We start from the raw sequence: 13,158 nt of genomic DNA on the forward strand, positions 1-13,158 counted from the left end.
CTGGTTTAGACAGTATGCATTATGATCAGAGATTAACGGAGCTAGGGCTTTACTCTTTGGAGAGAAGGAGGATAAGAGATGATAGAGGTGTACAAGATAATAAGAGGAATAGATAGAGTGGATAGCCAGCGCCTCTTCCCAAGGGCACCACTGCTCAATACGAGAGGGCATGGCTTTAAGGTAAGGGGTGGGAAGTTCAAGGGGGATATTAGAGGAAGGCTTTTTACTCAGAGAGTGGTTGGTGCGTGGAATGCACTGCCTGAGTCAGTGGTGGAGGCAGACACACTAGTGAAGTTTAAGAGACTACTAGACAGGTATATGGAGGAATTTAAGGTGGAGGCTTATATGGGAGGCAGGGTTTGAGGGTCGGCACAACATTGTGGGCCAAAGGACCTGTACTGTGCTGTACTATTCTATGTTCTATGTAATGTTATTATTCGGTGGCCAATAGACAACTCCCACCAGTGATCTTTTTCCCTTTACTATTCCTGATCTCTACCCAGATTGATTCAACATTCTGCTCCTTAGATCTTACATCATCTCTCACTATCGCCCTGACCTCATCTTTAATTAAGAGCACTACACCACCTCCTTTATCTTTCTGCCTATCCTTCCATATTACCTGATATCCTTGGATATTTAATTCCCAATCCTCTCCACCCTGCAACCACGTCCCTGTAATGGCCACTAAATCATCCCTCTTTGTACTAATTTGAGCCACAAGTTCACTGACCTTGTTTCGAGTACTACGGGCATTCCAATAAAGTGGTCTTACACTCATTGTGCTTTTAAAATCTTGTAATCTTTTACTATTTTGCACTTGACTTTTCTTCACTGCACTCATACTTTTCTCTTTTTTATATTTTGTTTTTTTTTATCTTTATCCACACTTTCCTTTTTCACTTTATCCATACTTCTCCAAACTATTGAACCCACCCCTACTATTTAGTTTAAAGCCCTTTCCACAGCCCTAGTTACCCCACAAGTTCATTCACCTTATTCCAAATACTAGGCACATTTAAATCAGCACCTTCAGTCCTGCATTCTTGGCCCTTTGGATTTTTGCCTCTGTGGTACAATTTAACTCGTTGGTCTGTCTGCATTTGTACCCAATCATTGGCTTGTCCTTCCTTACATTCATGTTACATCCATCATCTACTTTGTACTTGTAAACCTGCTGGCTCATCCTCAGCTCTATCATACTGGTTCCCAATCCCCTGCCATATTAGTTTAAATCACTCCTAAATTGCTACAGATGTGCAATGAAGAGCATCTCACACAAAATGCTAGAGGAACTCGGCAGGCCAGGCAGCATCTACGGAAAAATGTAGTTGACGTTTTGGGCCGAAACCCTTTGGCAGGCAACGACGAGCATCTGACTGGTTGTATCATTGCCTGGTATGGAACTTCCAACATGCAGCATGTAAAGAGGCTGCAGAATGTTGTAGAATCACCAAGCTGCATCGCAGGCGCAATGTCCCATTCATCAAGGACATTTTCAAAAGGCAGTGCCTCAGAAAGGCAGCATCTGTCAATAATGATCCTCACGATCTGGGTAATGTCCTCTTCTCAATGCTACCAACAGGGAGGAGGTACAGGAGTCTCTATGAACTAAGAACAGCTTCTTCCCCTCTGCCATCAGATTTACGAACGGTCCATAAACCCCATCTCACTATTCTTCTTTTACACTTTATTTGTAACAAAGTAATTTTTTTATGTATTGCACTGTACTGCTGCCACGAAACAACAAATTTCACGACATATATTAGTGATAATAGACATTCTGAGAAATAAAACTCCAGCTGACAACGGGAGACCGTGGGTACATCTGCCAAAGCAGGAGAGGGGCGCTTATGCTCTGCCTACGGTGGGCGGCGGGGATAGGAGTCCCTTCGGGTGGGAGATGACAGGGAGTCGGGGGCGTCCGGTGACATGAGGGTCCTTCGGCTGCCATATCGCGGTTGGCCGCAGGGGGAGCCGGGCACGGGCGTTCAACCCCCGGCGCATTTCGCCCCACCGAGTTACTGAGGCACGGTTGGCGGTCTCGTTCGTTGGACGAGCCCGGAGGGGAGCAGAGCGTGAACCTCTGAAACGGCCGAGCCCCCCAACCCCATCGCGTTCCCTCCGACAGCGGGGTCGAACACGGCTGCAGCGAATGGACGGCCGTCCGCTGGCGCGCTACCCACGGCCGAGTTTCTGCACGCTGCCGGAACCTAGGTGCCGCAGCCCTTGCGGCAGGGCGGAGGATGAGGGGCGACGGCGCTGCTGATACAGGAAACGGAAACTGTTCGCGCTTTCGATGGGTATCTGTGGAGCGGGCGGCACAGGCGAGGAAAGTGGCCGTTTCCATGGAGACGCAGCTTCAAAGCATCTTCGAGGAGGTGGTGGTGCGTAAGCGTCTGAAAAAGAGGGGAAGGATCCCATGAAATGGGGGAGGGAGGGCGAAGGGGAAGTGCGTGGAGGGAGTCCGGGGAAAGGATTCCAGGGAGAGAGGGTAGGTGAAGAGTTGGGAGGGAAAACGGTGGGATTCAGAATATTTGTAATTGCTCACATGAGATGAAGACAGAATTATAGATTTGGAATGCTGTCGGTGGAATTTAAACCAGAGTTGCAGGGGGATGGGAACCAGAGTGCCAGTACAGTTAATGGAGATGTTGTGACGGCAGATGTTGATAAGACCTCAGACAAGGTTAGGAATCAAAAGGTTGAGCATAGTGCGACTAGTGTCATAGAATCATTTGTATTTTGCAAATAGTAGTGTTGAAGATGAGCTAGCTGGTGTACAAACAGAGACAATGTTTATTGAGGAGAGGCTGATGATAGGGCAAAATTAGTCAACAGGATGAGTTGTAACGTAAAAGACAGACAAAATCAAAAAGGGTGAATAGAGGACTGTTCATGAGGAAATCTGCAGATGCTAGAAATTCAAGCAACACAGAAAATGCTGGTGGAACGCAGCAGGCCAGGCAGCATCTATAGGAAGAAGTACAGTTGACGTTTTGGGCTGAGACCCTTCATCAAGACTAACTGAAAGAAGAGATAGTAAGAGATTTGAAAGTGGGAGGGGGAGATCCGAAATACAGGACTGAAGTTGTATTTGAATGTGCACAGCATACAGAATAAAGTAGATGAACTTGCAGCACAGTTGCAGATTGGCAGGTATGATGTTGTAGGCGTCACTTAATCATGGCTAAAAGATTATAGCTGGGAGCTTAATGTCCAAGGATACACATTATATCAAAAGGATAGGCAGGAAGGCAGAGGGGGCAGCTTTGTTCTGTGGTAAAAAATGAAATCAAATCATTAGAAAGAGGTGACATAGGGTTGGAAGGTGTTGAATCATTGTGGATAGAGCTAAGGAACTGCAAGGGTAAAAAGACCCAGATGGGAGTTGTGTACAGACCCCGATTTGTGAGGATGTTTCCTACAAATTACAAAGGGCGATAGAAAATGCATGCCAAAAGGGCAATGTTATAAATAGTCGTGGGGGACTTCACTATGCAGGTAGATTGGAAAAATCAGGTTGGTGCTGGATTCCAGGAGGGGAAATTTCTAGAGTGCCTACAAGATGGCTTTCTAGAGCAGCTCGTGGTTGAGCCCAATAAAGGATCAACTATTCTGGATTGGGAGAGTTTAAGGTAAAAGAACTCTTTCTTCTCTGGGCAAGCCAGTTTGGAATCTAACCGGTCTATTCATCATGGATCCCATGCATCTTAACCTTTGGGTGAGCCTCCCATGATGGACCTTGTCAAATGCCTTACCAGGATTCATGTCGACAACATCCACAACTCCACCTTCATCAATTAACCTTGCCATCTCGTCAAAAAACTCAGTCAAATTGGTCAGATAAGACTTATCCTGCACAAAGCCATGCTGGCTCACCCTGATTAGGCCATGGCTTTCCAAATGTTCGTAAATCCTATCCCAAAGAGTTCTCTCCAGTAACTTCCCTACCACTGATCTGAGATTCACCAGTCTATAATTTCCAGCATTCTCCCTGGTTCCTTCCTTGAATAATGGAACAACGTTAGCTTCTTGCCAGTTTCTCTGACCTTGTCTGTGGCTAGGGAGGACACAAATAGGCCCTGGAGACTTGTGTATCTTAATGCTCTTTAAGAGGCTCAACACTACTTCCTTCCTCTCTTACCGCAAGATGCCCTGGCTTATTAATTGCATTTACATGCTGGGTCTAGGACAGGTTTTCTAAAATAGTAACACCCAGAAATTTAAAGTTACTGACCCTGTCCACTTTGAATTTTGGAAGATCTCAAGAGGTGCGAGAGGGAGGGATAGAGGGGAAGGGTGAGTGAAAAGGAAGTAGGGGAATGCATGGATCCACCTCATCCTCCAATGAGAACTGACTCATGGACTTTGGTTTCCTTCTCCTGGTCTGCAATCAGCTCCTTGGTCTTGCTGACATTGATTGACAAGTTGTGGTTATGACACCGCTCAGCCAAATTTTCAATCTGCCTCCTGTATGCTGATTCATCACCACCTTTGATATGACCCACAACAGTTATCCTCTGCATCCAGTGCTCCCTATGTGGCCTTCTATGTACCGGTGACACCTGGCGAAGATTGGGAGACCGCTTCACTGAATACCTATGCTCCATCCACCTGCAGCCACCCATTTCAATTCTACTCCCCATTCCCATTCCGACATGTCAGTCCATGGCCTCCTGTACCATCGCGATGATGCCATACTCAGGTTGGAGGAGCAACACCTTATTATCGGTCTGAGTATCCTTCAACCTGATGGCATGAACGTCAATTTCTTGAACTTCCAGTAATTTCCCCCCCTCCCCTTCTCTATTCCCCCATTCCTGTTTCCTTCTCTCACCTTATCTCCTTACCTGTCCATCACTTCCCTCTGGTGCTCCTTCCCCTTCCCTTTCTTCCATGATCCTCTACCCTCTCCTATCAGATTTCTCCTTCTCCAGCCCTTTATCTCTTTCACTAACTTCCCAGCTCTGTACTTCACCCCTTCCCCCCACCTCCCAGTTTCACCCATCACCTACTACCTTGTACTTCTTCCTCCCTTGCCTTCATCTTATTGCTCTGACTGCTCGTCTTTTATTCCAATCCTGATGAAAGGTTTCGGCCTGAAATGTTAACTGTTTACTGTTTTCCACAGATGCTGCCTGATGAGTTCTCAACATCCAAGGTTCTCTTACCGTGCCATCCTTATTCTTCCTTCTGATTGGAATATACCTGTCTTGAATTCTGTGTAGTTAGTCTTTAAACACTCAACACATGTTGGATATGGGCTTACTCAAAAGCAGATATTCCCAGTGAACTCTCCCTAGTTCCTGCCTAATGTTCTTGTATTTTGTTCTGCTTCAGTTTAATACTCTCTTACAAGGTCTATGCTTATCCCTGTCTATAGCTACCTTAAGACTTAAGGAGTTGTGGTCACTGTTCCTTAACTGTTCACCCACTGAAAGATCAGTCACCTGCTCAGGCTCATTACCCAGCACCGGGTCCAGTACAGCACCTCCTCTTGTTAGACTATCTTAAGAAACCTTCCTAGATGCACCTGTTGAATACAGTAGGTCCCGTTTATATTAGGAAAGCTAAAGTCTCCCATGATAACAACCCTATTGTTCTTACACCTTTCTTTAATCTGCCGCATAGCTGTCCTTCATTGTCACCATGACTATTGGGTCTGTAGTACAATCCCATCAGAGCGAATGCACCCTTCCTATTTTTGAGTTCTACTCATACAGACTCAGTTGATGAGCCTTCCATTATGTGCCGTCCGAGTGAGGCTATGATATTATCCTTGATTAGTTGTGCAACTCATTCACACCTTTTACCTTCCTCTCTATCTTTTCTAAAACACCAGACCCCTGAGACATTAAGCACCTATTCCTGCCCCTCTCTCAATGAAGTCTCTGTATTGGCCACAAAATTATAGTTCCATATACTGTTCCATGCTGCTCCAAGTTCATCACCTTTACCCTTAATACTCCTAGCTTTAAAATACACACACTTCAAATTATCCTGCCCCGACTATCACATTGCACTGGGAGTAATCCAGAGATTATTACCTTGAAGGTCCTGCCCTTCAGCTTCTTTCTTAACTTCCTGTACTCACCGTGCAACACCTCTCCCCCCTTTTCTACCTATGTCATTGGTGCCAATGTGCACCACAACCTTTGGCTGCTCACCCTTCCCCTTGAGAATGTTCTGCACCCGCTCTGAGACACCCTGGACTTAGCACTGGGGAGGCAGCACCATCCTAGCACTTCTTACGTGGCCGTAGAGTCTCCTATCACTTTTGCCCTGACTGGCTTTATCCTTCCCTCAAAGGTCATAAAGAAAGCTTTTGGCACATTGGCCTTCAGAAGTCAATGTACTGAGTACAGGAGGTGGGATGTTATGTTGAAGTATGAGATGTTGGTGGGGCCTAGCTTGGAGTTTTGTGTGTAGTTTTGGTCACCTACCTAAAGGAAAGATGTAAATAAGGTTGAAAGAGTACAGGGAAAATTTACTTGGACTGAAGGACATGAGTTATAAGAAGAGATGGACAACACACATCAAAGTTGCTGGTGAACGCAGCAGGCCAGGCAGCATCTGTAGGAAGAGGTGCAGTTGACGTTTCAGGCCGAGACCCTTCGTCAGGACTAACTGAAGGAAGAGAGAGTAAGGGATTTGAAAGTTGGAGGGGGAGGGGGAGATCCAAAATGGTAGGAGAAGACAGGAGGGGGAGGGATAGCTGGACAGGTGATAGGCAAAAGGGGATACGAGAGGATCATGGGACAGGAGGTCCGGGAAGAAAGACCTTATATTATATTATATATAACACCTTATATTCCGTCTGGGTAGCCTCCAACCTGATGGCATGAACATCGACTTCTCTAACTTCCGCTAATGCCCCGCCTCCCCCTCGTACCCCATCTGTTACTTATTTTTATGCACACATTCTTTCTCTCACTCTCCTTTTTTTCCCTCTGTCCCTCTGAATATACCTCTTGCCCATCCTCTGGGTCCCCCCCCCCCCCCCGTCTTTCTTCCTGGACCTCCTGTCCCATGATCCTCTCGTATCCCCTTTTGCCTGTCACCTGTCCAGCTCTTGGCTCCATCCCTCCCCCTCCTGTCTTCTCCTATCATTTTGGATCTCCCCCTCCCCCTCCAACTTTCAAATCCCTTACTCACTCTTCCTTCAGTTAGTCCTGACGAAAGGTCTCGGCTTGAAACGTCGACTGCACCTCTTCCTACAGATGCTGCCTGGCCTGCTGTGTTCACCAGCAACTTTGATGTGTGTTGCTTGAATTTCCAGCATCTGCAGAATTCCTGTTGTTTGTGAAGGAAAGATGGAGTAGTTTAGGACTTTATTCCTTGGAACATAGAAGATTGAGGGGAGATCTGATAGAGGTATACAAAATTATGAGGAGTTTGGATAGGGTAAATGCTAGTAGGCTTTTTTCACTGAGTTTGGGTGGGACTACAACTAGAGGTAATGGGCTAAGGGTGAAACGTGAAAAATTTAAGAGGATCCTAAGGGGAAACCTCTTTACTCAGAGGATCATGAGAGTGTGGAATGAGCTGCTAATGGAAGTGGTGCATGCGAGCTCATTTTCAACTTTTAAGGTAAGTTTGGATAGGTACATGAATGATAGGTGTATGGAGGGCTGTGGTCCCAGTGCAGGTCGATGGGACTAGGCAGCTTAGATAGTTAGGCACAGACTAGATGTGTCATTTGCACTCTGTGCCGTACTTTTCTATATCTCCATGATTATGATTCCACATAGAAACATAGAAAATAGGTGCAGGAGTAGGCCATTCGGCCCTTCGAGCCTGCACCACCATTTATTATGATCATGGCTGATCATCCAACTCAGAACCCTGCACCAGCCTTCCCTCCATACCCCCTGATCCCCATAGCCCCAAGGGCCATATCTAGCTCCCTCTTAAATATAGCCAATGAACTGGCTATAACAATGACCATGAAGGACTGATAATATAGTTCCAGATCAGGATGGGGTGCAGCTTGCATGGGAACCTGCTGCTGCTGCTGTTTTCTCAAGCTCCTGCTGACCTTGCCCATAATGATAGTGATTGTGAGGTTGTTGAAAATATCCTTGATAAGTAAGTGTAACCCTCAGGTTTGGCCAGCTTCGTTAATCTAGCGGGAGAAAGCCTTTGGCCCGGCCAAACTTGTGAAATCTTCTTTGGGTGGATCCTGCATGATGTGTCCCCTGTTACAAATCAGTACCGCAAAATAACAAACAGTACACAGTATGCAATTAAACAATTGAGCTTTATAATTCTTAACTTGGTTATAGGATTAGTAAAGAAAACGAAAAGAAAAAGGGCCCATTTTAATGAAACAGTCTAATGGGCACATTAGAGCTCACTGTTTTCACGTCGGTTTGTTCTCCATCATTTTCCCCCGGCTGTCGTCGTCTCCTGACCCCATTCCAAGTCCGCTTAGTCCTGTAGCCTGCGACTTCCCCGTTCTGGCATCTTCTCTCTCCATCTTCTCCTGAACTAAAAGCCCGCGCATCCCTTCTCTCAGACACACAAGAAAGAAACAATGTGCCTCTCATTGGATGACACACATTCCAAAGCCCCCGTTATCTCCAGTTATAACCCAAACATTGCTGCTCCAGAGAAACCATTACATTAGGAGTGAAACCTTACAGAGTGCAGTATATTTTGTAGATGGTGTACATTTGTAGGTCTGTTTTGTAGATGGTGGCACTAAACATATGCCACTGTGGCCATGGTGCACCTTTGGTGAAGGAAATGAATGCCTAGGGTTGTGGATGGGGTTTCAATTAAGTGGCCTGCTTGATCCTTCAGGGTCCCAATCTTATTAAGTTAGCAGTCCAGTTTTCCAGACAAGTGAAGGCTATTGTATCACACTCTTGACGTGCTTTGTACATGGCAGAAAGGCTTTTAGTTGTCAGAAAATGGGGCACTCACCTGAGAATACACCCTCAGATTAGCTCTTGTAGATGTGATTGTTGTATGGCTGGTCCGTCTGGGATTCTGGATTCCCATGAATTTGATGGTGGATTACCTGGTAATGCCATTGAATGTCAAATATACTGTATGTGGTTCGACTCTCTCTTGTTGGAGATGGTTGTTGTCTGGTAGTTTTGTGGCTAACAGTGACTTGTCACTTACTGGTTATAAATGTGTACTGAAAAGCCAACAAATTTCTGGCTATTTTTATTGACAGTTTATTAACTTCTGTTTTTGCTTTTTTTGTGTGTCTTCTCGGCAACCTACAGTTTTTTCCTTTATTTATTAGACTGCCAAGTTTTCCTTGCTTTGATCCAAATTTCATGAGCTTATTGTTTTTGTTTTTGCAGAAAACTGAAGTAATTGAGGAAGCATTTGCTGGGTGAGTGTATACTTCCACATCTTAGCAATTTTGATTCAAATTTATTTATCACGCACATGAAAACATGTTGTTTGCATTAAAAACCAACACACCACCCAAGGATGTGATGGGGGCAGCCCACAATTGTCACCAATAATAATTGAGCTACAATTATAATAAATTTTTAATTGGGATTGGCTTGGACAGAATTTATTTTTTTACATTTAAAAAGATTATTTTGAATTTACTAAGATGATAGGTAAATAGTATCGAACAACACCTGAAGCAAATATCTTAGTGAAAGATGAAAAGTGTAATATTCATGCATTTTCTCTATCTTATTACCTTATCAGTTGCTCCAAATTTACTTGTATAATATGGACCATGATTGTAAGTTCTATTTGAAAGCCTATTTTTATTTACATACGCGTACACTGCAAGGGTCAATTTTCATTGATAGGGTGTGAAGAAAACAAGAATTAGAAACTTGTTAGGTTGATGGCACTAAACATGTGTTGAGGGTTTTTCATCAGATGTTTCTGACTTCAAATTTCATTGCGTTTACTTGGGTGAAGTTGACAGCAAGCAAGATTGAATTTTAGAGCATTTTGCACTGCTGTTCACTATTAATCTGTCGAGCTGGTTGTTTATTGTGTGACAGAATTTGCAAATCCTGATTTTCACTTGTGTTTGAAGAAAAGTATGCAGGTTTACTGAAATTAGTCTTTGTTTAACCTCACAATTGACATCCTTTGGCACAAAGCTGACAAATACTACTTTTTTTAAATTTCACGGGGCATCTTACACCAATGACATCACTGATCTCTGCCTTTTGACAGAGACATTAATCCAAGACCCCTTCTCTTCTCTTGAACTGAAGCTTTGAAGAAGAATGGGACATTTATCCCTTGCCCCACTTAATGTTCCATGAAATCCAAGCAACACATACAAAATGATGGAGGAACTACGCAGGCCAGGCAGCATCAATGGAAAAGAGTACATTTGATGTTTAGGCCTGAGACCTTGTCCTGATGAAGGCTGTTGCGGATAAATCTCAGGAGCAGCAGACAGAGTAGATCAGGCAGACTCAGAAAGTTGTTTCAGACTAAAGGGCTTTATTACATGATATCATAGAGAATGCAGACTCCTAAAGTGGAGCTCCACAGCTCTGCTCAACAAAAGGTTACTCTCATATTTATAATCAAAATATACGTGACAAAAAGCACTTTCTCACACAAAATAGAATAGAAAAGTTTCACAGCATGTTCTAGATGATAACCCGAAACACCAATCAGCTTAAAAGTTACTCTGCTTACCGTGTTAGGGCAGATTACGGAACAATGATTCCTGAGAGAAACAAGTTACCACTTCTTTCTCAAAGTACAAGCAAGCATGCGAGTCAGTTACTTGCAGCTAGGTATGGTTAGTTGGCAATTTACCAAGAACAGACAGTACTGCTGTCGTGGCAGAAATGGCTTGACCCTTTGGTCCCTAATCGGTAATAATGCTTTAAATTTTCTTCCACAGTTCCCTGCTTGTTGATCTTTTAGATCAACACTTACGGTATTTCCTCGTCACTACTGAGGTCCTCATATGGTGGGTCATACCCCTTCGGGAAGGGTCTTTCCTTTTTCGGATGCACCTCCTCACCCCACCAATGTTCCTTGCTGGGTTAGGTTCTGGTCATTTGGGGAGCCGGGACTTCAGGTCCTGATAAAGTTTTCTTTATTAACTGGTAACAGCACAATCTCAAGGCTCTATATACACAGCACCCTAAAACACATGTCCTTGCCACTATTAGTATTCCATGCGTTATCCAGCTTCCCCAGCCTGAAAACCACCCCTATATTCCTTCCCACCAAGATCCTCCACTGTTAAAGTTTTTGAGCAGTTTTCCCACCTTCCTAATCTCCTTAACCTTCTCTATAATGTGCTGGCCTAAGTCAGTTATGTTTTTTGTGGCATCGGGAATATAAGTACAACATTCCTCTTCATTCTTTTTTCCTGTCTCCCGTGATGTGTGATTGCGCATAGAGTAATGCTACCGTCTCCCTGACTTTGACTTCGTACGGGCGCAGACCCAGCAAATGCAGAGTTGTATGACACAATGAGCTACCACCACTAAGCAGACCAGGGCAATGAGGCCATAAAAGAGGGGCTATAGCCAGGAAAATATTCCTTCTCCTAACACTGATTTAACTCACCTAAATAAATCCCAGCCTTCTGGAGGGGCTTGAGAGTTCAGTCTATGCGTTCCATCTCGCAACTGGGTCATGTGTTCTAACACATGAGTCATATTTTCTGAAGCATCGGGTATGTAGGTGCAACATTCTTTCCCTACTAACGCTCAGACCCCTCCTTCCCAGGCTAATACTTCTTCTCTGCTTTCCTGTTTCTTTGTATTTACCCTCCAATGCTGTTAGGTAATCAATCAATCCCACCCCCAATATGATTATTATCACTACTTCCTTCACGTTAGTCCTCTGTTGAGTATGTATTTTGTTAATAATCAGTCACTATGTATGTAACATGAGGTGCAGGTTAAAATAGATTTATGTTCCAGTCTCTCAATAACACTTTGTTCTTAGTTCTCAGTGCCGTTCCTCTCTCTCAGGGAAGACGTCACTTGTTCTGTGTTTTATTTCATCCTCGTTGTGGTGCAACTTGCACCTGCGGGCATGTATCCAGACAGGTTTCTCCTTCACCTTAACGGCTGTACGGGTCGTCAGCAGCACTAGGTAGGGGCCTTTCCACCTGGGAGAGAACAAATCTTTATTCATTGATCTCACATATATTCAATCTCCCGACTTAAGCAGATGCACATTACCTTCAGTTAAAGGTGCCTGGGCTTGCCAGACCCTCTCGTACAATTTCCCTGCCTCCTGACACAATACTTGCACGTATTTCAGTGTCTTCTCATCATTCCATATTAGCACTACCTTTACTGGGGTCATGGGAGGCTTAGTTCCTGTTGTCATAGGCTGCCCATCAAAATTTCATGAGGGATAAGTCCTGTATTTCTATTGTTCTGATTTCGCAGAGTGTACGTTACTAAGGGCATTGCCTCTGGCCATCCGAGACTGTTTTGCTGACAAACTTTTGTCAAAGCCGCTTTTATTTCCCCATTTGCTCTTTCCATCATACCCGAGGACTGAGGCTGGTAGGGGATATGCAATTTCTACTGGAACCCCAAGGCTTCCTTCAGTCCCTGTACTAATTTATTTGTAAAATGGGTTCCCCTGTTGGTATTTATCCCTAGGGGAATTCCAAACCTAGGTATAATTTCTTTCATCAATATGTTCACCACAGTTCTTGCATTATTCCTCCTAGTTGGATAGGCTTCCGCCCATCTGGAAAATATGTCTACTATTACCAATATATACTTAAACCTCCTTTCAGCAGGCATATGTACAAAGTTGGCATGCTGCATCCCTCCTTTGCCCGTATGAGCCTAGCCATGTGCCAGGTGAGCCGGGGCAAAATTAAACTATGCGGGCACACTACTGGGCCGTCTGGGTGATGCCATAGCCCGGTATTCTGGTAACATGCAGGTTTGCTGCAGGCACATTTCTCTTGCTGTGAGGCAAGATTTTGGGCTTCCTGCAACTGCTGGACGTCAATACACACAGGGAGCTCCTTCCCTCCCGATTCAAGCCGAGGGGTCTATAGCACAGGTTGTTGCTGAAGGGCCACCTGTTTTGTTACCGTGTCTGCAAGCCAATTCCCCTTGGATACCTCATTCTCGGCTGAGGTGTGTGCCTCGCACTTAATTATTTCTAAAGTCTGTGGCAACTGTATAGCTTCTAAAAGGTTCAGTACGAAGG

General features: G+C 44.6%; 1 protein-coding gene across 3 annotated transcripts in view; it reads left to right on the forward strand.

The window, feature by feature from the left end:
• Positions 1-1,995: 1,995 nt before the first annotated feature.
• The window catches only part of med23 (mediator complex subunit 23), a 97,871-nt gene continuing 86,708 nt past the window's right edge, over positions 1,996-13,158 (forward strand). For 2 of the 3 annotated variants that reach the window (XM_072251519.1, XM_072251521.1), the window contains exons 1-2: positions 1,997-2,387; positions 9,324-9,355. In XM_072251519.1, coding sequence (XP_072107620.1) covers positions 2,247-2,387; positions 9,324-9,355 — 173 coding nt within the window. In that variant the 5' untranslated portion in view covers positions 1,997-2,246. Of the gene's footprint in view, positions 2,388-9,323; positions 9,356-13,158 lie in introns of all 3 variants that reach the window. The other variant, XM_072251520.1, reaches the window with a different exon arrangement.

This window comes from Mobula birostris, chromosome 2 (assembly GCF_030028105.1).
Source record: "Mobula birostris isolate sMobBir1 chromosome 2, sMobBir1.hap1, whole genome shotgun sequence".
NCBI lineage: Eukaryota > Metazoa > Chordata > Chondrichthyes > Myliobatiformes > Myliobatidae > Mobula > Mobula birostris.